The following is a 26,172-nucleotide window of genomic DNA, read 5'->3' on the forward strand; positions in this document are numbered from 1 at the left end:
GACTCAAGGGAGGCATTCAAGTTATAATCACGGTGTCATGGGGGACCTTGCAAACCCTCACGTCCCGATGATTGCGCGCAAGTGGTACGAGCACTCGGGCCCATCAGTAAGAAAGATAAGATAAGATAATAAGATTCTGATAAGACATCATAATTAAGCATAATTGGCTCATGCATATTTATTCATGTGAACTTACAGTTATTTTGCGAGAGATAGTTCCTACTTGCTGAGCGAAAGCTTATTATAGAATGTTTATACTGTAGGTAAGCAACCGGCATATAATGCTTGATGGACTGCTGGCGAGTAGACGAACGATGTGGGGCTTGGGATATGGATACCACTCGCCAATATTTCTGCAATCAGCTTTATGTTACAAATAGTTTTGTTAATTATGATTATGAAACAGATATGTTAAGGTTTGAATATTTTAATTAAGAAAGCAATTTCGTATTTTATGTTTATTATAAGACCTTTAAAAAAAAAATGTTCCGTATATTTTAAGAAATTTCAGTAAGTACAAGTTAAAAAGTTAGTTACAGTGACGGCCTCAAAAGAGGGTCGCTACACCCTCATACCACTTTGTTTTTCATTCAACAATCAGCAACACTCTCCCCCGACAATAAGCACAACCAAAAGGTAATATCTCCTCCATTAACACCACAAATCAGGTCACCAACTCTAATGACAGTAAGAAGGCAATCATTCCTAATATTTTCCCCAATTCTTTCCTTAGAAGAGCCAGCCATAATGCTCCAGAAAGTCCACTCTTGATTTGCAGCCAATAAACATGACAACCAAACTTTCTTTAAGAGGACTACCAATTTACAATGCCAACCAATCTTACAACCAATTTGCCAAAAATAAGCCAACACAAAAAATGCACTAACAGTAATGAAGATTTAAAGTATTAGGAATAGACAATGTAGGATAATTGAGTTTACATTTTGATATTTTTAAACTTTTTTGCTTATACGTTAGTTATTATTTTTAGATTCAGTTTGCAATGTGTTAAGAATTTAGTTTCTATTATGGAACTTTGATTTTGGTCTAAATTGATATTGACTTCTTACTCTATTTTTATTTTAAATTGCTATAAGTTTGAAATGCATATTCTATATGGTGAGGAATGAGACGAATATGAGAAAGACTCACCTATTGAAGAATTCCTGATTCTGACTCTGCCTCTCGGGGATGGGGACAAAATGAAGATGGAAAATAATCTTCCACCCCACCCCACCCCATTGTCATTCTTAAATCTTCCACAAATTGGTACAATATAAGATATCTAAAGACAATTTGTCTATTTCAATAAAATTAAAAGAATGATACTTTTTGTTTGGTTTAAAAAACACAGAAAATACTTTTTAATTTTATAAAACTGAAGAATAAAATTATATTTAAGTAAAACTAAAGGGTATTTTTTCTTTTTGCTCGTAATTATCCTGGTTTTGTTTGATTTTAAACGAGTGCATAAAAGTCAGCCTCTCAACATCTCGACTTTGAAAAGTAATGACATAATTGGAAAAGTAATGACATAATTGGAAAAGTAATGCCCCGATCATTAACATGTTTTCTCCCACCAATTACCCTAGGACACGATGAGGGTTAAATAAATCTATAATCTATTTTCAACTTGTGCTGTTGTGAACTAAAAGTAGAAGTAATTGGTATATCACGGGGACCATATGTAAAACAACTTTTCATAGAGTACCGAATAATCAAAGTTATGTTTGGTATGAAGGTTCTAGAATCAGAATTATGATTTTGATTTAAATCTTTGTTTATTTAGAAAAAAAAAATAGTTCTTGAAAACAAGTGTTTAGTTTGGATAGTTCTTGTTTAAGATTTAAATCTTGATGTGATGTTTTAAGCCAGAATCACTCTAAAAAATAAAACCACCTCCCCTCTAAATTTTAGATGGTTCAAACTTCTGATTCTGATTCCAGCTTCAGAATCAAGGTTTGGATCCTAAGTTTAAACCATGAATAATGATTCTGATTTTAAAATCAAAACTACCATGATTTGAACCCTCGTACCAAACACAACCCAAGTGTTTAAAGCGTGTCTCTAATAACTAAAGCTCAATTTATCTTTCAGTCCAACCGCCTAAAACAAGGAAATTGAGATACCACAGAATAGAGCACAACTCAAAACTCAGACTTTAAATCAATTAGACGAGTATTGCAAGGAAAGAAATGCTAGTTATGGCCAGTGTTAATCTGTCACCATTGTTTTTTGAACCCATTAGAACCTGACCTATAGAAACCTATGCCATGCTATAATAAGTCTCAAAATTTACATGTAATTTTATGATTAGTGAGTCTGAAAGTCAGCCTCGATCTCACGAAGTATACAAAAATTCTTTTCATAAGCCGGGTGCCAAAATTTTCTAGTTCTTTGAGAGAATTAGAAAACATTATGAAAATGTCTCACAATATTTGTTTGAGAAAATGAAATTACAATTAGGGATTTGTCACTAAATACGAATGTGTCGTTTAAGAAGATAGCAATATCTCTTTTATTTTGACTGTTGTTTTTAACATCTCGTTCAACTAAATGAGACGCTTTTTGTTTTTATCTCTCCCATTTTAGAAACTACAAAGGCATCTTCTGGATTTGAACTACAAATTTCAATTTCATCCCTCATGCATTTTGTAGACGAAAAATTTTGTAGCGAAAAATACAAAAACACCATCAAGTAGTTTCTCAAAAATATTTTGATTTAAGAAAAAAATATAAAAACACCCCAAACAAAACATAAAATTTCAAAAAAGATTTGTAGTTTGATGTCTAACAGTTTAAAATATTTTTTCAAAAATTTTTCTCGAGAAAATTCTTTTTCAGGAACAAATTCGGCCTAATTAAGGGCATCTTTATTTTTTTTCCCCTTGTTTGATCCTCCATAAACTGTGAGAGGGATGAAATTGAAACAAAATTTTTCACATTTAAAAGATTTAGATAACTTTGTAGTTTCTAAAATCCGAGGCACAAATTGTGAAAAGAAAAAAAAAAAAAACAAACTAGGAGGTATCTATATTTATTTTTCAATAAGTGTAGTAAGTAAAGTATGCTTGTGATTATATGAACTACAGGGAAACAAATATTTATTTCTTCACAAGAATTGACGAGGACTGCTCATTTTCTTCGGGCCATGTGTTGAAACTTCGATTTTACGTTGCAAGTAAACTCTTTGTATTGTCTCATTTCTACCCAAACAATAAAGTCTTCGTTCCTCACTTTCGGTAATGCGGTCAAAAGTATTAACCCATCTACAAGTAGTAACGTCTTTTTAATATGCTGAGAATTCAAACCTTCGTTTTTTTTTTAATTTTATATTTTTATCTGTCAATCAACTTATGACAAAACATAACTTCTTTTTGAAATATGATTTCGAGGATGAAATATGGCAAGGAAAGGTGGACGAACTACACCAACCACCAATAATTTCAAGCCGTCGAAAGACTTGTTGACAAGGTGGAAGTCATGAAATTGAAAATATGTATCAATCTGCCGAAGCTTTTAGGTGGGAGGTACTTCATAAATAAAAATAAATTAAATTAAATTAAAGCAACTGGAAAATAGTTACAATGAAGTTGCTTTTTTATATATAGCTAGCTTGACTCGGTGTCTTTGCCATTGGAGATTTAAAACCAAATCTTTACTTTGGATACCTTTTTTTTTTTGTTGTAGGAAATTCTTTTTTTTTTTTTTTTTCAATCAATTGAAGAAAATTTCCCTATACTCTTGAAACTCATGAAGTTGAACTTACACGATGTGTCATTTTTCTAATTTATAATGTCCTCAACTTATTCTTTTTAAAAAAAAAATTAACTCGAGGAAAAATAATTAAAAGGGAAAAACAGATATTATGCAGCCTAGAAACGAACTCGTGATATCAAAATGAAATTTTGAAAAATAATAACTTATAAATTTTGTTAATATTTTAACAGCAAAGTACCCCTACGATGTTTTGCTAGAATATAGAGTACTAAAATGATAAAAAGCCATAGAATTAAACAGTAACATATAATGCAATGGTTCATGCTTGTGCCAAAGTGGGATATGGATGAACATAAACGACAATAAACCTGAAGGACAACATAACAACATACTATCAAAATAAACGACATCAACAAGATGAACGACGATGAAAATTAAACCAAGTGAACACAAGAAACGACAGCATTAACAATGATAATATAACCTTGAAAAGCAACATAATATAATAAATAAATAAACGACACCAACATGATGCTCCACAATGTACTATAAAAACGATAGAAACATGAGAAACACATGATACGCGACCATAGCATAGGCAAATGACAAAATAAACATGAACAATGCACTTAAAAAAAAAAAAAAAAAAAAAAAAAAAAAAAAAAAAAAAACAAGACAAATAAAAAAGAAAAAAAACAACAAAAAAAAAAAAAAAAAAAAAAAAAAAAAAAAAAACGACGATCGATAATAATGGAAATGAACAACATCAACAGGTAGAGTGAAAATTAACAGAAAATAACAAAATTCAAGCACAACACAAATATGAGAAACGGAAATACTATAAATAAACGACATCAATAGGGTTTACGACAATAAACTGGTTAGATGACATACGTGGTCACGTGGGTAACATGTCAACGTTTATACAATAAATAATTACAGTATTAAGTAACGCTGCAACAATTAATAACATTAAATACAAAACGACACAAACTAGCATTACTGCTCTTTTGTCTTTGCGCCCTCTTAAACAATAACCAAATTTTTTTTGAATTTGAGCTCTGCTTTGTATATCAGAGAACATCTTGAAATGTCTGTTTTTTACACAGATGATACAGAGAGTGTTGTAACACTTTTTGCAATATTGATGATTGACTATAATGATTATGTTTTGAGATGTTAAAGTAATCAAGCAAGAAAAATAAAAGACACCAGAAAATGATATCGCAGTTCAGTACAACAACCTACATCTGCGATGCCACGCTCAGACAGTGAACAATCCACTAAGATAAAATAATTTCAAACACTTCTCAAAGACTCTCTCCTTGACGATGTCGCCACTGTAATGAATCTTCTTAGCGGCCTTGTCAAGTGAGCACCACTCGTCTTCAAACTGCGCGGCAAACTCCCTTCAGCTGGCAGTGCACTTCCTCCAAAAAGTTTCTAATCCTTCTCCCAAAAAAGACGATCTTCAATCAACACTCAAAGACGCTCTATCTCATAGACTTTACTCTGAATATTTTCTATTAAATCCCTCTCAAATAGTTTCTATGTAATCTCTCTTGAATAGCCGCAACTTGAACTGCTCTTTAGGTGGTATATATAAAAAAGTCTATATTAGACTCTTTGATAAAATCAGCTCCACTATTTGCTCAATATAGATCTCACTGAGATAGCTCTTCCAAAAACCAATTATTCACTCGGCACCATAATTTTCGTTCACGCACACACCTCACTTCACATACACATACATTCACATATACATCCCATGAATATATATATATATATATATATATATATATATATAAAGTTGGTCTTATGCCTTTTTTGAATTCTAATCCACCAAGACCAAATCTGTTCGGTTTAACTCTTGAATTTCAAATCAAACTCAAAACACAATACAAGCTTGATTCCGTAGTTACCTTGTACTCCACGAGATAATCTCCAACTAATACTCCACGTGACAAGCCCTGTCACGTACTCTTTTTATCTTTAAATTCAATTCAAAATCCAAAAATAATGTCTTATCACCAACCAAGTGCAGCCAATATACGGATTAATTATCTCCAACTCAAATCCAAATAAATCAAGCCATATCTCCACAAAATCCGCAAGAATCTCCATGGTTTCATATAGCAATCCAATTTCTTCAAATCTCTCTGAATTGTCTTGCACAAATCCGCTATCCTTCTATAAAAACATTCCAAATCTGAAACAATTAACTAGACAAAATCTCTACATGATCTGCTCAAAAGCGCTAATTCCCGATTGTACCTGTTTTTGAATTTTTACAACCAATGCCAACAACTAAAGTCCTTACACCTCTCAATCATCAAATTCTGAATACCTGCAACTCGATCTTCACTGAAAATATGCCGTCTGCAGAAGGTACGTACCTGGGCCTCCAAGTTTAAAGCAAAAATTATGGTACCTTTTGATGTTGGGAAAAAATAGAGCGTAACTCAAAACTCAAGACTTGAAATCTTCGCCGGTGCTAATATTACATCACCATTGTCATAATCGTAATCAGTAAGTCTCGGAGTTTCACATATAATTTTATGAGTAGACAATAGTTGAAGGTGTTATGATGATTACCATTGCTCTATATCAGGAAGTATAAGATCTTTTCATAACCCAGTTGTTAAAATTCTCTAGTTCTTTGAGAGAATTAGAAAGCGTACGTAATGAAAATGTCTCATATATTGTTTGGTTAAATGAAATTACAGTTGGGGATATGGAAGTTGGCAGTGAAAGGCAAAGAGATGCTGCAACCTTATAATAACAAACTCTTCTATTTATGGGAACTAAAAAGAGAACTGCCCAGATATTCTATTTTTGAATAATGGAAAAAATGTTGGAGTGAATTACTAATCAAGAGATTAGTTGCCGGGCCGTTAACGTTGTAAATCTCGCTTTTTGTGTATCACGAATGTAGGAACTACTGTATTGCCACCCCATTAATAAAATTTGGTAGCAGAGCTAGGGATGACCTTTACAAGCTGGTATATGAATCATGAAAATATGTATCTACTTGCTGAAGCTTTTTGGTGCGAAAAACGTCTTGAATAAGTAAAAACGACAAGAATATTGTTACATCGGAGTCGAACTTTTTAGCTCAACTGTGTCATTGCAATGGGAATAATTTAAAACCAAAATTTTAGTTTGTACACCTTAATTGTTAGGAAATTCTTTATATATGTGTATGTATGTATATATATATATATATATTGTTCACGATTACAATGGTCATTTAATTATTCTTCGCTTAAGAATACTGAAGATGGAAAGGTTTAAAACTTATTTCAATTGCCTTTCACTTGTGTTATTCTTATTTATTAAGTAGATAAGAATTAAGGCATAACCAAAAAAACAAAAGCAATTACGTAGTAAACTACAATTATCTCAAGAAACGGCATCAACAGAATTAACGGTAATATATAATGCAACTAGTCACCTGATGAGTCCCTGCCAGACTAGTCGATTCCGTGGGAATAGAGTACTCGATGATTAAGGTCAAAGACAATAAAAACATGTTCGAGATGTTCTAAAGGAGATGATAAAAACATGCTTATATCAAATTCTATTTATTATAATTAGTTTTTACAGGTTAATATCAAATTGGGAAGAACTCTTTCAAGAATATTGAAACTTCGATCATCAATGTCATCATTTCTTTTAACTTTAGTAGATTAATGTGAATTCTCACTAGTTTATCACACAACAATTCATTTTTGTCAAACTATATAATGAAACACTCCTATCATGTTCGAGGCATATTTTGTGGACAGTATTCGACGCAGTTAATGATTAATGTTTGGTGTGCCCATTTTATATTAATTATCACCTGCCTCTACACATAGAAATACGTCGTATTGGATTAAGCAATGCAAATAGTCAAGTCTCAGGAGACTTTTATGTTAAATAACAAAGGAGTTGTAGTGTGAATTAAAAAGGACTGTTAACACTGAAATCACGTTAATTATAATTTCACTGATGTGAAATGCTTTGCATGAAACGGAATAATATGACCACTCAAAAGATGTTAACTAGACCGAGATTTGTCAAAGAAGAAAAATCTTCCAAGAAAATCGGGTATTCTTGATGGCATGTCCGCACAATCGAGGGAAGAATCTCCAAGCAAGTTGAGTTTTGAACTAGTTATCGCCGGTGCTGTAATCTGCAACATTGTTTTTTTAAACCAATTAAAAACTTACATGTAGGACCCTTTGTCATACTCATAATCGGTGAGTCATGGAGTTGACATTTTCTGCGTACTAAAGGCCCGTTTAGTTCGCTGAATCGAGTTTTTAATTCGAGTTAAGATATGACTTTATGTGAGAGCTTTTTACTATAGCAAAAAAGTTAGATGTGATTGTTTGTGAGAACTTTTTACTGTAGCAAAACTCAAATTCTAAACTCGAATCAGCAAAATGAATGGGGCCTAAGTATGTTAATGAACTACAGGGGAAGAAATATTTATTTATTCACAAGAATTGACAATGACTACTCAATTTGTTCGGGTGTGTTAAATTTTCAATTTTATGTTACCACTAAAGTCTTCCTACTGTCTCATTCTATTTTCTACCCCCAAAAAAAGTCTTCCTTCCGATTGTCTCCGTCTCTCTTTCGCTCTCTATCCTTTATGCTTAATAGTCTCATTTCCGATTGAGGCCAAATATAACAGTTGTATGTTAAGAATCATGCATATGATCATGAAAGATTGATAGATTAGTGATCTACCAAAGGTTTCTGCCGTAGAAATTAACCATATACTTTGCATGGTCTCTCTCACATCAATTGTTTGCATACTTTTGAGGAACTTTAGAAGTCAAGTCGTCTCCGTAATCTCACAGGCATCACAAGTATAGGAACAACTGCATTATTGCCAATTAATTAGAAGGAAAAGATAGACATTTTGTAGCCTAAAAAGCAAACTGATGATATTGAAGAATAATAAGATATAACTTTTTTAATATTTTAACAGCGGTTATCAATAGGATGTTACGCTAAAATATAGAGTAACCAAATGAAAATAAGCCATTGAATAAAACAGTGACATATGATGCATTCTTGTGCCAAAGTGGGATGTGGACTCTGCTCAATTCGTCGGAAGACTTGACAAAAACATACAATTATATCAAACTTTATTTATTACAAAAGTAAGTTTTACAGTTGAATACCAAATTAGGAAGAGATCTCACAAGAACATTGAAACTTCGATCATCGTCGTTTCTTTCAACTTTAGTAGATTAATAAGAATTCTGACAAATGTACTAAATGATAATTTATTGTGTTTGTTAAAATATATAGTAAAATTCCATCGATGTTTTATGTATATTAGCACCTCCCTCCACAAATTTAAGTTATATTGGATTAAGGTATGCAAATAAAGTTTTGGTTAATATTTAAATATTCCTTCTTTATAAAAAACTGAAATCACATTAGTTATCTCACTGATGAAAATGCATTAAAAGGAACACACTTACAGATAAGTTGTAGTGTATACATGACAAACATACATAAAAGGAAACACAAAGTACTTCACAAAACAAATCAAGAGTCATGAAGGAAAGTGTGAAGATCAGCAACAGCAGACAAACAACTTGATAAACAGGTTCTTCGCGGCCTAAATCTCCATTCTTGACAGGCCTCTTCTGAAAGCCCTAATAAACCATCCATGTCTCTTTGTCATCATCACATCCTCAAGAGCAACTCCAACGATAAACCCGCTAATAGATCCAGCCAAAACAACTTTCCAATCCAATTGAATTGGAGACCCCGAATCATCGTCTTCTTTGTCAGCTGAAGGTGTAGGTTGCAAGGCCTCGGAATCTCCACATTTCTTGGGCAATGGATCTCCACATAATCCCAGATTTCCCTCGAAAGAACTTTGATCGAACGTGCGCAATTGGTCCCCTTGTGGTATTGGCCCGGTGAGATTATTGTGAGAAACATTAAAGCTCTGAAGGAAGTTGAGCTGCGTTAGCTGCTGAGGAATCTCACCGGAGAGCATGTTTCTAGAAAGGTCCAATGATTCAAGTTTTGACAAGCCCTTAACAGACAGTGGAATGCGACCGGTGAGCATGTTGTTTGAAAGGTTGAGCGAATGAAGAGCAATGAGGTTTCCAACAAATTCGGGAATCTCTCCACTGAATTTGTTGCTTGAGAGATTAATCACTGCAAGTTCTTCTCGGATCTTCCCATAATATGTTTCCACACTTTTGGTCACAAGTGTCGTCGCATAATTGTAATAGATCAAATACTTGTCTTTAGGACCAACTTGGATGGAGACCCCTGCATTCATATATGTCGAATTGCTCATCTCAAAAGTTTTTCTGCCATTCCAAATGAATATGTATTCACAAGGCAAAGCACCACTGAAACTGTTGTTAGAGATGTCAATGATATGCAAATTCGGAAACTCTGAAGTGTTTTTAGCTCTTTGTATTGCTCCATAAAATCCATTCTTCTGAAGAAAGATAACTTTTAGACGTGGAAGAGTCCCCAACCAAGTGGGGAAGACATCAATCAGCTGATTATTTGAGAAATCAAGATACTCGAGCATCGTACAAATCGCCAGAGATCGTGGAAGTTTACCCTGAAATTGATTGTGACTAAAATCAATCATCAGCAAATTGCTTGCCTTCTCAATTGCCAGAGGAATGATGCCATGAAAAGAGTTGTTTCTCAAATTCAGAGCAAATAAAGAGCTACTTAAGCTTCCTAAACAATGGGGAACAGTGCCACTGAAATTGTTTTGAGACAAATCTAGAATTTCAATGGAACTCAAATTGCAGATCAATGGAGAAATTTCACCGCTTAGCATGTTGTTTGAGACGTCCACATATTCTATGGATGATAGAGGAATCAAGAGTTGTCCTTGCAGCATGTTAGAATGAAGGTCGACTACTTGCAATCTAGCCCAGTGTAGAATGGCCGTTGGCGGATTTTGAAAGCCTGTTATGAAGTTGTTAGAAATGTTGACCCACAACAGAGTTTGTACACTTGTATTCCATATCCATTTGGGTACTTGGCCATGTATGCTATTTTTGGATAGATCCAAGAACCGCAGCTCATTTTGATGCCGAAGAAAATGCGGAAACTCACTTATGTTGCACGAAGACAATCCTAATATCTTGAACTGTGGGAGTGTGGTTCCATTAGTTGTGTTTCTTTCTCCAAAGACAAGTGACAATTTGTTATCGGCTAGACCGAGTTGGGCAAGACGTCTCATCTTGGAAAACATATCAAATTCCAAAGTACCACCTAAGTGGTTGCCATCAAGATATAGAATTTCAAGATTATTGAGCTTGAATAAAGAGTCAGGAATGGAACCATGCAATTCGCTTCCAAGAAGATAAATAACTTTCAGCTCTGTAAGGTTTCCCAGCCAAGATGGGATTGAACCAGAAAATTGATTGCCTTGTAAACGCAAATCAATCAGGTGGGTGAGATTTTGAAGTGAAGATGGGATGTAACCACTTAAACGATTATATGCAAGTCTTAGACGAGTAAGTTCGGTAAGTTTACTGAGTGAAGATGGAATAGATCCATGTAACCCAGCATTACCTAGACCAAGATCTGTCAAAGAAGAGAAATTTGCTAGAAAATCGGGTATTTTCGATAGCACATCTACATAATCGAGGCGGAGAATTTCCAAATGAGTTAAGTTTTGAACCAGGCTTCTCAGAATGGTACTTTTAAGTTTCAAAAGATTTTCTTCAGCAAGTTCATCATACTTCCAGGACAGATCAAGAGTAGTCAACCTGGACAACTGTGAAATTTCATCTGGAACTTGACCAAAGAAAAAAGAAGAAGAGAGGTTAAGATACGTCAACTCTGAAAGTCGACTGATAGTAGTGGGAATTGGAGAGCGGTTGAAATTATTAGCAGCAAGGTTCAGCTTTCGGAGATGAACGAGGTGGAAGAGGGTGCTGTTGGAATAGATAGAACCGTAGATACAGCCATCACTAAGGTCAAGGCCAATCACATGACCGGTCTCCTCGTCACACTCGACGCCATCCCATGAGCAGCAGTCGCTACTCACTCCTTCCGAATCCCACGATGAAGCCTTTGGAGAATCGGTCTCGTATCGACAATTGGATTTGTCAATAACAAAGCTATGCTTGAATTGCAACAAGGCAGACTTCTCGTCCTCATGGCATGACAACTGCAAAGAAGTATTAAAAGAGTTCGCATGAAACGGAAAAAAGTTCATGAGTAGGCTCACCAACAAAGACAACCACATGAGCAACAACCCCATATTGATTTGTTTTTTTTTTTTTTTTTTCCTGTACTCTTCTGATCTGTAAAAGATCTGCTACTGCAGAGATTCTTATAGACTTGACTTTCCCAGTTCTTGATGATATGTATTAATGTTACAGCATAAGAAAGTCGAAGAGAACTTTTTGTGACCACACAAGTATCATGATTTTGTTTGCTTTTTTGCACAAAAGTAAGCGCTTAAAAGTCTGTCTCTCAATGTCTCGATTGATGTTAACATATAGGACTTTTTAGGAATGCATCGGTCTATCCAATTAATGACATACTCTGAAAAGTAATGCTCCGATCACCACGAATTCTTTCCCATTTTTTGGGTGGGACCCTTAATGCACCGTAAAGTAGGGATGTAAGTCGGCCGGGTGGGCTCAGATTTGTCCAAAATTTGGGCCGAACCGCAATAATCGAGCTGGGAAATATGTTAGCCGCAATAGGCCTCAGGACAAAAAAACCCGTACAACATTGGGTTACCTTGGATAGGGTTGGCTCACAAGGATTCGTCGGGTTGCCATACGGTTGGACCAAGGCATGTTGGGCCCTCTAATTTAAATAAATAAAAAACACTTTCCAAGCAAAGTTTTAAAAGTTTTGTTACCTTTGTCAGTTTTGAAAGTTTAGAGAAAATAAGCTCTCTTTATCTTGTTTATTGTACCTACCATTTTTAATGGTGATTCTACTTCTAATGATCAAGTTGATTCTCTCCTAAAATGGAAATCCAACATCCAACGCATTCCCATATCACTCCGAACTTCATGGACTACTACTAAAAGCACTAAAGCACTAAAGTACATTCCCATATCATTCCCCCAAGTCTAAACACATTGAACACATTCAAAAGCACTAAAACAGTAAAAGGTAATAACATCCATTGTCCAATAATCCTAAAAAACATTCCAAGTCCAACAATCCCAATAAGTTTAAGTTAATAAAACATACTTATTAACTGTCCATAAAGTCCAGTCCAGCAAACAGTCCAGCAAAAAAAAAAAAAAAAAAAAAAAAAAGAGTCCATAAAGATAACAATATGTCCAGCAAACAGTCCATAAAGTCCAACAAAATAGGAATTTTAATCCACACCAAACAATTCAATCCGAAATGATAGCATCTTCATTTCTAGCTTGTCCCTCATGTATTGGAACAGAATTTGGAAAATCTTGAGAAGAAAACATATAAAAAAAAATCATGAGAATCAAATTTAGGACAGCAATATAAACAACAAAGACATGAAATAAAGTATAAAAATAAAAAATAAAAAAATAAAAAATAAAAAAAAACAACATTACCTGACTCGATATCTTCATATTCATTAACCTCTTCCATGTCACTAAGGTTGATGTGCTCACGAATACATAGTCAATTTTGTGAACAAATCAATGCCTCGACAATATTGGGGCTCAATGAACTCCTAAAAGAATCGATGATGCAGCCTCCGGTACAAAAAGCAGATTCTGAGGCTATTGTTCAAACAGGTGTGGTAAGAATGTCTCTTGCAACCAACGAGAGAACCTTGTACTTGGTTGCATTATTCTTCCACCAATCTAAAGGAGTAAAGTTTCGCAGAGTTGGGTCCTCCATAGGGTCTATCAAGTATTTGTCCACCTCATTTTTATGCTCATTCACATTCTTCTCCTTCATTTTCTTAACAAAGGAGCTCCACAAACACTTTTTTCCTTCTTCATCAGTTTTTGCCTCCTTTGTACTTGTTGTTGCCGCCTCCTCGCCACTTTTATTAGCCACAAATTCAGCCTTGTCCCCACTATAAAACTCAAACAATCGGTACATATTATCCTTCACCTTCTTTGACAATGTTTCAAAAGTGCAAGAATCATACACAAAAGAGAAACAATATGTCAAATAATCCATTTTGTACCTAGGATTAAGTACGACAGCCACAAAGAGAAGACAATTTAGATTCTCAGCATTCCCCTCATACTTGTCATACTTCTTTTTCATACTCACAGCCATGGATGAAAGCATTAAATCATCTTGTTTGTTTAATTCAGAGAGCTGATTTTGCATCTCACAAAGCTCATGACAGTAAGAATTTGAAGTGACATTCAAAGTGCCATTAAACTTCAAAGTTGTGTCATAAAAAGTCTTTAGGAATTTCACAACTTTAAGAATTTCACAAACACCTTAGCATTCTCCCAATCATCATCAAGTGGCCCCCCTCCTCTTCCCGAAAATAAGACACAAACTTATCATCTTCTTCTTCATACCTCTCAAAAGCTTTTTAAAACTTAATGCCTGCATCTAACATCACATTGGTGGAATTCCATCTAGTGAGGACATCTAGGATTAAGAGACCTTTGTATTCGATTTTCTCCCATTCCACACATGACTTGAATTTCAACAATCTAGCCGAAGAAGACCTCACATACCTCACGGCGTTACGAAATGGCAACAATGGAATTATGTAGGTCTTTTAAACCTTCATTGACAATCAAGTTCACTATATGTGCACAACACCTAACATGCAGAAATTCTCCACCAAAAATAACCTCTTTCCACCCCTTAATCTGCCTTTTCAAGTAGGTAATCATGGAGTCATTTGAGGAGGCATTATCTACAGTCATAGTGACGACTCTCTCAATACCCCAAGCATGCAAATATGACTCAATGACTTTACCAACACTCTCTCCTTTGCAGCTTAGAATTTGACAAAAGTTTATAATCCTTTTTTGCAAAGTCCACTCACTATCAATGTAGTGTGCAGTTAGACACAAGTAACTAATATTTTATGAGGATGTCCAACAATCAATTAGACAAATCCTTTGGCTGCCCTTACTAAATTCAGCCCTTAGTTTCTTCCTCTCTTTCAAAAAAGTTGGTAAATGTCCTTGGTTGTCGTAGCACGAGAGGGGATAGAGAATCTAGGCTGCAGCCTTGATAAAAATTCTTAAACCCTTCACCTTCAACAAACCTAAATGAAAGCTCATCTATAATCACCATTTTTGCTAAAGCTTTTCTACACTTCTCCTTGTTATAGCCTATAACAACAAGATCACTGCCGATTTCAATGTTGATTCGGAAACTTAGAATTTTTTGCTTTTTGTCTTGGATCCTATATGGGTATTTTTTTTGCATTGCTTTTCTATGTGAACCTTCATACTATCGGTCTCATGTCTCCTACTATCACATGCATATTTTGCCCCACAATGGATACACTTACACCTAGGCTCATCTGGATCCTCACCCCTGTATGATTTCAAAATGATCCCAAATATGAGACTTTTTTTGTGACTTCTTCCTCTCTTTCCTGTCTCCTGCCTCTCTTTCCTTGTCAGTTATAGTGACCAACATAGGCACAGGGGTAGGGATGGGTGTGGGGGTGGGTATGGCACTGGGTTCTTTAGGCACAAGGGTAGGATTTTTGGTCTGCCCAGCTTCCATTTCAGTAAGGGACTTAAAAGTGCTTTCAGAAGTTTGGGTAGTTGTGGAGGAGTGGATGATAAATTTTTCCATCTAGCACAAAAATTAAAAAAAGAATACAGAATACATATGAGAGAGACAAAGCATAAAGCAATTTTTTCAGCAAAAAAAAAAAAACAAAACATCAATAATGCCTAACCAAATACAAAGGAATATTGAGCAAGAATCAGATAACTAGTAGTGATCACGAACAAATTGAAGTGAAAACTGAATCAAATAGACAATTCATGCAATGAAAATTGAAAGCATAATATTTCTCAATTCTCACGAAACAAACACAAAAAAAGATGAGAAACCAACAGAAACCTAAAAAACGAAAACATCAACTACTGAAACCAGAAAAATGAGACTCTGAAGTCTGAACTACAAATACGAAAAAAAAAAAAAAAAAAACTAACCTTTCACCCTTCTTCTTCGATCTTCCTAAAAATGCCTCGGACTCGGAGTCAGCGCCTTCTTCTTTGCAAAAAAAACCTGAAAACAAAATCACAATTGACATTTCAAAAATGAGAATAGACGAAAAACAAAATCAAAAGTAAAAACAAAAGAACAGACGAAAATGAGAGAGGGAGAGTGTGAGAGCCGTTGCTTCTAACCTTTCACAGTTCGAAAGGTGTGAGAAGAAGAAAAAGAGGACTCTGAAGACTGTGAGAAACGGCAAAGGAAGTGAGACGATTAAAGAAAATGAGAGCGGGAAAGTGTATGAGAGTCTGAGAGTCACAGAGAAGAGCGGCGCAAAATGAAAAAATGAGAGAGGAAGAAACATTAGGGAGTGGGACTAGGGTTTTTTAGACTGGGTACTAGGTAGTTCGGCCGGGTTGGGGTATAACGGGTTCAAGAAAGTCTGCCCCGCGCCGCCGTACCTGCACATTGCGGATTGGGCATATTTAAAAAAAAAAATAACAAAAAAACAAAAAAGAGCAAAATCCTCAATTTTTGGGTAGTCAGCTCGATTCAACCAGGTTCGTCGAGTTCGGGATGATTTCTTACAGGGTCTTTTTTCTCTCATTTGTTTTGGTTTTGCCGTGCATTGTGCGGTAGAATTAGAACTTGATATGCATCATAAGGAATCAAGGACCATATATATGGACGAGTTTCTAATAGTTACAATTCACAAATTTACAACCATATATGGTGTCTCTAGAGGTGATTAACTTACATCCAACTTTTCAATTATTTCAAAATGCATCTGCAAATTAGGTGGCCTATCATCAACGAAATAATCTCTCTCTGAAACCTGCAATTTCCCCCCACTCCTCTGCGTTCCAGACTGAAGTAGACGAAGCAACTCGTCTTTTTCGTTGCGTATCCAAGATCTTCTGTTGTCACCCCACTGCCTGGGAGTTCCATGAAGTACAAAACGGATTCTTCCATCTCCTTCTCCTTGCGCGAGGCGTCTGGAGATTCTCTCAACCACATCGCCGTCGGTAATGTATGCACCAATAGAATTCAGTCCAACATCCACATAGTGTATCTCCACAATGCTGTTTAAGAGGCTCTCTTTTGTCCTTGGTATGATCCGGGGATGTTCTTCCAACTGTGGTGGATCTTCAGAAGTTCTCAAGTCTAAGAAGCCGAGCTCTGTAACCAGCTGGTTAACGACAGTTCCACCCTTGCTGAATCCGAAGATGAATGTTTTTGGCTGATTCAATTGCCTCTCAGAAATGCTGACTTGGCTTGATTCTTTGTGTCTCTGTGAAAGGACACTACTTACCTGTCATTATCACAAGTTTACATGACTTGAAACATACAAATTCAATCAAACATCTTCGACCAAGGCAATTGACCATAATAATGTTCATGATGTTACAAAAATGTAAAATGTCAGGAAAAGGCAAATTGGTAATTGAGATGTTTTAAGTGTATTATCATGTTAAGAATGCATTAGATATTAGAATCCCACATTGGCTGGAGATATTGGCATGATCCACTTAATAAGGTGAGGGCAATCCTCCCCTAATAAGCCGGTTTTGTTAGGTTGAGTTAGGCCCAATATATTTTGATTTTTATAAAATTAGAGGTTAGTAATTAGTTACCTCCAACTAATCTAACAATCTCTCTCTGTAATCCCGAAAATTTAAGAATTCTTGTTAGAGTTAGTTTCATACATATACAAGTCTCCTTTTTCTAAGTTTTTCTCAATAAGAGTTTCTTCCATTGATTTCGCTTTCCTCACTGAACTTATCTACACGTACCTCTTTAAGGCAATCTGACAAGAGTGAGACGACTGATCCAGAAGCAGGGAATCCAGTTGGGTTATATGATTTTGGCTCTCCCCAATGATTCACCGATGGTATGAAGTCCTTGTATACGGCAAAAGGTCCATTAAACACAGAAGCCTCAACAACCCAAGCATTGACAGAACCACCAATTTTCGAAACCAGAATTTGAGCAATGTTTTGTAAGTCAGATAGCCTCTCGATCACTGGATTCCCAGTCCCAGCAACTCTATCCCCACTGAAAAAGATGGCATTTGCAGAAGGCACCTGACCCTCCAAGTTTAGAAGAAGAAATAAGGTTTTCATGAAACATCAGAGTCAGACCTCATGAAAAGATAGTTTCTAAGAGTGAAAACATCTTTACACACAAAATGTCTATCTAGTTTCTTTCTCAATTGTTATTCACTGGGTGAGCAAAGGAACTCATATCAGGAAACGTCAGACTTTAAAACAAATATTGAGGTACCCACTTGACGTTAGAACAAAAACCAAAAAAAAAAAAAAAAAAATAGCATCACTAAAAATTTAGACTTTTGAATCCTTCTACATAAAAATGAATAAGTTCAGGAAACATTAGTTCTTATGAAAACCTGATTGTTATAATTTTCTACTTCTTTGGGAAAACTTTCACGGTTTCTCTCCTATGCATTATACAATATAATATATATATATATAGTTGGTGAAAGGCAAAGAGATGCAGCAACCTGATAACAAGCTCTGCTATTAGCGTGTAATGGGACCCTCAAAACTCCACTCCACCGCTCCATAACCAAATTTAGCTACAATAATATCTCAAAACGCTAAGGTGAACTTAGAAAGCAAAGCTCACGCAACAATACTTCTAAAAGCACAGATTTTCCCGAACACCAAATACTATGTTTCTTCATCTTTAGCTTTGCTTACATCTTTGGTTTTAGTAATTCTTTAGCTTTGCTTACATCGAATACCAAAAAGTAAAGGAAAACAAACCAAAGGGTAGTTTTTTTTTTTTTTTTTTTGTCTGTTTTAGGTAACAGTTAATAACACCATTCACTGACTAACAGCTTCTAACTTTGCACGCATGAAACCCAACAACATAAACACAATCTTTGAAATAAACAAAAAAAAATATGTATATATATATATATATAAATACACACACATGAATGTATACGCATCATATAAAGTGCAGATTATACTTTTGTTGTCTGGAAAGCAAAGGTTTTCAGCCGGGCAATTTCACAAACAATTTGCGTACATTACCAATCCAAAGAGGGACTTTAAAAACAGACAACTAGCGAGATAGAACGAGCTTACGGTAGATGATGAGCCCAAACAATGGTCACGATTTCCGAGGCAAGAAGGAAACGATACTCAAAGTGATGGAGATCTTTCTGAGTGCTGCCTACTTGAAAGACGAGAACTTTCTATTTAAACTCAAATTAAGATTGGCTATTTCGCTGTTATGAAGGCACGTTGTTTTCTTGTCTCTAATGTATATTTCCATTGTACATATCAACTAAATAAAAGTGTGCCCAAAAAAAAACAAAAAAAAAAACAGAGGAGAAAGCGACTCTATCTATCTATCTATCTATCTATCTATCTATCTTTGAGGAGATATGAGCGACAAACGACAACACCTCCCAGGAATAACAAAGTTTTAAAAATGAAAACTCCCATGAAACGACAATAATGCGAAAACATCATTTTAGAGATTACAGTCCAACGAAGAACATCATCGAACAAAGAATCAACGACAAAGAGAAATAAACGCGTCGTCAACACCATAAAACGATAATAACTGAAAACGAAGACATTCAGAAAATGATGCCCAATAAACAAGCATAAGTTTAAGAACGACAATAAGTAAACGACAAGATCTACTGAAAATGGCAATTGATTAAAGGAAAGACAAGTTTGCAAAAAATAAAGATTAGAAGAACGACACGTATAGAAAACAATAAATAAATAATAGTTGAAAAAAGAGACATGATTACGACAACTTCATTTTAGAAGACGGCATAAATTTAAGAACGACTAGATCCTGAAACTACTAAGCCCCATCATTAATGACACAACTAAGAATGACAAGATCTACCGCAAACGACAATTTAAAAGTTCAAAATCGACAAGATCACAAGACAACAAAGCCTTAAGTTTCGTTCGGTCTTTACACGATGTTAAAATATATTAATCACAAAAAGAACCTAACAATTTATTCTTATTGTCACGCTATCCACATTTTGGAATAAACGCTCTTGCGAAATTCTTTCTAAAAGAAGGTTTTTTTTTTCCTGAAACGATATCAAGTATTGATAAAAGTAATTTTAGACCTCTAAATCTGATTAAAATCACGTTGTATTAAAAAAAAATATATAAAATAAATAATTTTTAATAGAAATCTCATAACTGAAAAATAACAAATTACCAGTTATTTATTTTTTTAGTCCTACTATAGAAAACTTCCATTTTATGTGGGTGCGTGTTTACTCTTTTATATTTTTTATTTATTTTTGGCTTCGGACCATTACAAGACTTGTACAGTAAAACTGAAAAAAAATAATATTATCACCTTTTTCTCGTTTTGGAACAAAAATATGACCCACTACCGCACACTTTCCATGCTCATTTCATGCATATGCTAAATTGCTAATCACACATATTCATAATTATTTGTACGCATAAATTTATGTGTCGTGAAACCTTTTAACTTTTATAAAGCGAAAGTACAAATTAGTACCAATCGAAACCTTTGAATATTTTTCAAGTTAGGCGGCTTTTATATGTATATAATATCGTCTTAATTATACAGTCCAAAAAAAGAAACCAGTGGCTTATTTTCTCTTAATTTTAGTTGATATTCAGATAACGGGAATAATATTAATAAAGTAATTCGATCTGAATTTTGCTACTTAACTATATTTCTTTTGCATTTCTTATCCTCTCTGGGTTTCAAAATTTTGTTTTCGTTTCCTTTTCTTCTGATGGAATTGTATGTTCAATATCTCTAGAATTCGAACTGTAGCATACTTGACGATTTGATGTAGAGCAAATGCTGCAATATTCATCTCAAATTTCGAGATGGGCAAAAAAATATAATGATTTTCTAGTCAAAATATAACACTTCATAAAATTGACTAAGATAATTCGTTTGTCAAAAATGATCGAAATGGGGACTAAAATATTGAAAGGAAAAGTTTATCCTTTACATGTACTTCTTTTGACCCATCTGGTACGGTGTATTAGTCAAACCGGGCGAGTCATATTAATGTCACATATTAGTCATATAATTATTGTAAGCCTGCGTTTATACTTTTTAATTAGATATGACATTAAAATATCTAGAAATTACAAAAATTATTTCGAATTTAAAAATTATTTTCAAGTCCCGCCCCTAATTAATTAGTTGGTCACATTAAAGAAAAATTGTCATATTACATATATATGTACATTCTTTTTTCAATCTGGCCAACTAAATTAGGACGAACTTGAAGAATTTTTTTTATATTTTCACTTTTCTAGATATTATATCCATAAGAAAAAAGTATAATACACGGAAAGGTTTTAATTTATAGCATTTTTTTTAAGACATCACCATAACCACCATAAAATATTGTTCTCAACTAAATTCTAAAACATGGGTTTTCGTTCGTTTAATTTGTTAATCAAGTGTGTGTGTGTGTGTATACTCATATTTTGTAAATTCAAAATTACATATGCTAACAATTTTTTAAGTTTTACACGTACGTTTATGGTTAATGACGCGCTTAAATTTCAGGGAGACCATTGTTATTAACGCGGGACAAGATGAATACCTCGGAACTTGTACTTCGCAGATTGTTTATTATATAAAAAAGGAGACAAATACTCTCAGAATGTATAGGTTTTAAATTTTACTCTTTACTTTTTATTAATACTTATAATCAAAAAACTATATTAGTCAAAATGTATTAATTAAGAATAAGAGATAAAAATTTAGATTAATACACTATTAATGATAAATTCAATAATTTTCTCTTTCTTTTTCTCTCTTACCTTATACATTTAACGCACGTACACATGAACAAAATAAAAAGATTATATATAGGGAGAATATAGTAAATAATAGATTTTTGAGGATGTTTGGTTGAGGAATTTGTACCCTGATTCGAATTATGGTTAATGGTTCGCTATAATATTTTCTCTCACAAAAAATACACGTAATCGAAAAATAGTTCTAATTCATAAACCAAACGTTAAGTAAATAATGTATTTTAAAACTATTTGAAAAAAACAACAATTTATGTAGTAAATAAATCATTTGCCGCATAACATTTACAACTAGTAAAAATATTTTTTTCACATAATTTACTTTTTTACGATTGATAAAAAGAATTTTTTTATATAAATAAAGATTTTTTAAAATTTTTTACCACGTAAATTATTTTTTACCGATTATAAATGAATCATATACACAAAGTTATATCCCGATTGCTTTGGGTAACTATTCAATAATATATCCAAATCGAGTAGTCATATGATCTGTTTACATTCTTGTTAAATGTTTCATTTATTGCTCATGCAAAAAATATATTTAGTACGTAATCTTTCGATGCCTCAAAAGCGAAAGTATGTATATGAAGGAGATGGTGTCTGTTATGATATATACGGTGTTCAACATTTAAGAGATCAAATAAGTTCAATCCAAATATATATATATATATATATATATATTTATTTATTGAGATCGTGTATATATATGGATCGTATTGATATCCCAATATTTGATAAATTAATTTGGTTTTTAAAACTTTCCTGCCCGAAAAAGTAATCAACTGAAATGAATCTTTTTATAAAATAAACAAGTATATAGTACTACTTCCCAAATTGGCGATGAATTTCAAGCACTTTAAAAACATCTTTTGCCGTTTGTCTTGTGCTCCGACTATATTCTATTTATAGTATTAGATATTAATTTTTTAGGTTTTTCCAAGCTAATTGATTCAAAATTTCAATCACAAGTATATAGTAGCTACATCCCAAATTAACGATGAAAATTCGGCTAATTATAACTAGTTAACTTAATACAAATGCAGAAAAAATTCTGGTGCTCTACTAGAGACTACAAGATTACAATCATTTATTATTCGGCGTCAACCTCTGCCTGAATGTTAACATTATCGCCTAATTGAGCCGCTGAGCAGATATCAGCCCTCTCTCTTTTCGGCTTCGGCGAGCCGCCATCAAATGAAATAGAAAATGAGGATGAATTAGCCTCCGGCGGCGGCGGCGGCGCCAATCGGCCCCTCCGAAGCACTCTGACCGGCTCCGGCGCGCCAAGGAGGTGAGCGAAATTCAGCTTGGCCTTGGAGCCGCGCATCTTGAAAGCGGCTCGGTCGTAAGCCAAAGCCGCATCCTCTGGCTTCTCGTAAGTCCCGAGCCAAATCCTGGAGCCATTCTTCTTGGGGTCCCTTATCTCAGCTGCGTACTTCCCCCGCGGCCTCTGCCTCACTCCTCTATAACTCAACCCTCTTGGCGGTGGCGCGTGAGTCCTACGCGCCGCCATATCCACCTGAAAACTAACCGCCTCCGACAGCCCATAACAGGTACTCGCCGTATCTTCAACTTGAATGTCACTCCAAAACTCCGTCAAATCAAAACTATCCTCCATAGGGCTAATTAAGTACTACTACCAGTACATGATTTAGCTGCCGGAGAATAATTTTCAGCTGTGAGAGTGTCATGATCATCAAATTCATCTTCTAGAAGAAATTGACGAACGGAATCCAAATAGATATCTAACTCAAATTCGTTGGTGTTCTGTTTTGCCATTTTCTTGTGAGATCGACCAATATTTGTTCTTTCTCAGTTACTATAGATGTCTGTTAAGTACGTATGCGTGAGTATTAATATTGCATGGCTCGTGAGGAGTGCGAAAGACTATGAATATAATATATAATATTATGTATAGCACAAGCGCACCCATTACTACTTGTACTGTAGTAGTACTTGTGCCTTTGCCCTTTCCAAGAAACTTCAGGTAATTTAGTCACGTTTATGATGATGATATTGTGTGAATATATATATATATATACATATAGATATATATTTATGTATGGATTTGAATATTGGGAAATTCTTTAAACAAATTTATTGTTGTCCTTCTACTTGGACTAAAAGGTAATTTGGATTTTAGACATTTCACTGCTTTACCACACTATCTAGCCAGGTGAAAAAGTACATATTGGAGAAATATGTGCTCGTGTTGAAATAATTACCTTTTTCTTTTTCCCTTAAGAAGTGTGTATATATTACATAATTATTAAATATAACACTAGATGTAAGAAAATAATTAATTTCCTATTTAATAAGTGTCTCTTATAAAGTGAGCTTCATGCTACTATATGACAGTGTGAGAACAATATGGTTCAACTTAGCTACATATTTCTTTTTTTCCCGAGATTTGCATATTTGTCACTATGATACTTTGTATATATTTTTCAAATATTGCATGTTTGAGAAGAAGATGAAGAGAGTACAGAATAATTAAGGGCTTGTTTGTTTCATACGTTTAAATTTATGATTTTGATTTTGTTAAAGTATTTTCCTCTTATAAAAATTTAAATATTAAATGTTAAAATAAAAAATTACTGATCTAAATATATAAATCAAACGGGCCCTAAGACACAGTGCCGCACCCAATTTGTGCACATGATTGGTCTCACCATTTCAACGCAATGTCTCTAACAAATCAAACAATATATATACCTCAAGAAACACAAATATATATATATATATCTGCACAATATTTAGTACATCTTCAGTCTAAAGTTTTTTTTTTTTTTTTTTTTATATATAGGTCAGAGTCAGAAGCATCAAAAGTTCACCTTCTTAAAATAAGGTTAAGAAACACCATGACATCCACATGTAAATAGAATAAGAATTTTAGTTAGTTGTCTATAAATTAATTGAATATTATTGAGCTGTTTGCTGTTGAATTTTCTAATGGGGAACTATATATTATTAGTTGATCGAATAAAAAGAATAGTAATGAAAATTTTGTTTTTGGAATTTCAAGACACGGCAACATGAATCGATATTCCCAATGAAATATTATAATAAGCAAGAAAAAACAGAAAACGGAAATGGGGAGCTCTGACCACACGGTTTAACATAACCATTAATATATAACTTGTTTTTTTTTTTTTTTTTTTTTTGAAACTAATATTTACTTTCTTTTACTATTATCTAGTAGCAATTTTTTATTTTTTATTTTTTGAAAGAAGTTGCATTTTCTTTTACGAAGTTCTAATTGTAATTTTTTTTACCGGCAATTAATTGCAATTCAGTATTGTACGGCTTATACCTTGTAATATTTTGAAGTACCTTCTTTATCCCGTTTATTTCACTGATTTAAGTTTTTAATTTCAATTTTACTATAGTTAAAAGCTCTCACAAAAAGTCACATCTAACTTTTTTACTACATGTAAAAACTCTCACATAAAGTTACATCTCAACTCGAATTAAAAACTCGAATAAGTGAGCTGAACAATACCTTGTAATAATTACTTGGGTAATTTTGTGTTTTTTTTTTCCTTTTATTTTATTTTCTTTTAATTTTTAGTTTTTATTTTATTTTATTTTTGCTTAAAGATGTGTAAAGGGCTTCATATTTTAAAAGGAGATTTGTTACTAAGCATGGTTTTCACCGGAGTTCATATGAAAACCATTATTTATTTGTTTGTTTACACGGGAATCGATGAGAAAATTTGAACAAGGAACTCAAATTCTGAGGTCAATACACCACAACAACTAATTAGCATTTAAGACAAATTGGAACTAATGTCTTTGTATCATTTGTAAAAAAAATTAAGTATGAACGACAGGCGACGAGGCCGTTAGCGCTATGTCTATGAAACCAAAAGAAAATAGAAGTGTTCAATAAAAGGAGGTGAAATATTTTTAGGGGACCGTCTCCTGTAAGCTGTCTTATTGGTAGGATCAATTTTCTGGCCGTAAGATCTGGTAAAAATCAAATGAGATTGAAAAAGTAATGCATAACAGACAGTTTTTTATACAGATCTGACAGCTAAAAATAGTTGAAAAAATAAAACTATCAGTAATTCTATTTTTCTGATTCAACAGGAAAAACACCTTACTTTCATATCATGATTCATGTCAACATTTCCTTTAAGGGTTATCTAAGAAATGGTCTTTGAATTACATATTTTCAAAATGTCTCAAATTTAATTTTCAACCTATCAGTTTGTTTTACTTTTAAAATGTCTCAAATGGTCTTTGTATATTCAATGTTCTATTAGTAAATTATAATTTAGTCAGCATATCACAGGTATATTTTATCATTTCTTTAAAATCTAACATGCAAATGATTAAAATTTAAACAAAGAGAAATCAAGGATTAAATTTGGAGCGTTTTAAAAGCCATGGATTAAAGAGTGATTGAGAATAAAATTCATGGATGAGATTAACCCTCCTTTAAACACTGGAATTGCAGATATTATGGAAATTGAAACCGAATACTTCGTTGACCTTGATTAGATTA

The 26,172-nt window shown here is 33.8% G+C and overlaps 3 protein-coding genes across 3 annotated transcripts; all 3 read right to left on the reverse strand.

The window, feature by feature from the left end:
• Window positions 1-9,141: 9,141 nt before the first annotated feature.
• On the reverse strand, window positions 9,142-16,201 carry LOC21404684 (receptor-like protein 12). The gene is made up of 3 exons (XM_024177038.1): window positions 16,029-16,201; window positions 15,831-15,906; window positions 9,142-11,890 (listed from the first exon to the last, which is right to left on the reverse strand). The coding sequence occupies exon 3, from the start codon at window positions 10,964-10,966 to the stop codon at window positions 9,347-9,349; it is 1,620 nt and encodes a 539-aa protein (XP_024032806.1). The 5' UTR covers window positions 10,967-11,890; window positions 15,831-15,906; window positions 16,029-16,201; the 3' UTR covers window positions 9,142-9,346.
• Window positions 16,202-16,582: 381 nt separating this feature from the next.
• LOC21404685 lies at window positions 16,583-19,117 on the reverse strand. Its single transcript, XM_024177041.1, has 4 exons — window positions 18,948-19,117; window positions 18,299-18,430; window positions 17,628-17,918; window positions 16,583-17,146 (listed from the first exon to the last, which is right to left on the reverse strand). Exons 2-4 carry the CDS (start codon window positions 18,416-18,418, stop codon window positions 16,583-16,585), a joined length of 975 nt encoding a protein of 324 aa, XP_024032809.1. The 5' UTR covers window positions 18,419-18,430; window positions 18,948-19,117.
• A 3,635-nt stretch (window positions 19,118-22,752) lies between these two features.
• Window positions 22,753-23,280, reverse strand: LOC21404686 (ethylene-responsive transcription factor 13). The gene has a single exon (XM_010091013.1). The coding sequence runs from the start codon at window positions 23,278-23,280 to the stop codon at window positions 22,753-22,755; it is 528 nt and encodes a 175-aa protein (XP_010089315.1).
• Between the last annotated feature and the right edge of the window lie 2,892 nt (window positions 23,281-26,172).

Source organism: Morus notabilis, unplaced genomic scaffold (assembly GCF_000414095.1).
Source record: "Morus notabilis unplaced genomic scaffold, ASM41409v2 Scaffold1009, whole genome shotgun sequence".
NCBI classification, from domain to species: Eukaryota; Viridiplantae; Streptophyta; class Magnoliopsida; order Rosales; family Moraceae; genus Morus; species Morus notabilis.

Excerpts from the sequence above, each read along its gene's own strand:
- LOC21404684 (XM_024177038.1), bottom strand. The coding sequence starts at position 10,966 with ATGTTTTCCAAGATGAGACGTCTTGCCCAACTCGGTCTAGCCGATAAC.
- LOC21404685 (XM_024177041.1), bottom strand. The coding sequence starts at position 18,418 with ATGGAGCGGTGGAGTGGAGTTTTGAGGGTCCCATTACACGCTAATAGC. Across the intron at positions 17,919-18,298 it reads TATATATTATATTGTATAAT|GTGCCTTCTGCAAATGCCAT; the intron begins GCATAGGAGAGA and ends TTGGAGGGTCAG. Across the intron at positions 17,147-17,627 it reads TGTCAGATTGCCTTAAAGAG|GTAAGTAGTGTCCTTTCACA; the intron begins GTACGTGTAGAT and ends TGATAATGACAG.
- LOC21404686 (XM_010091013.1), bottom strand. The coding sequence starts at position 23,280 with ATGGAGGATAGTTTTGATTTGACGGAGTTTTGGAGTGACATTCAAGTT.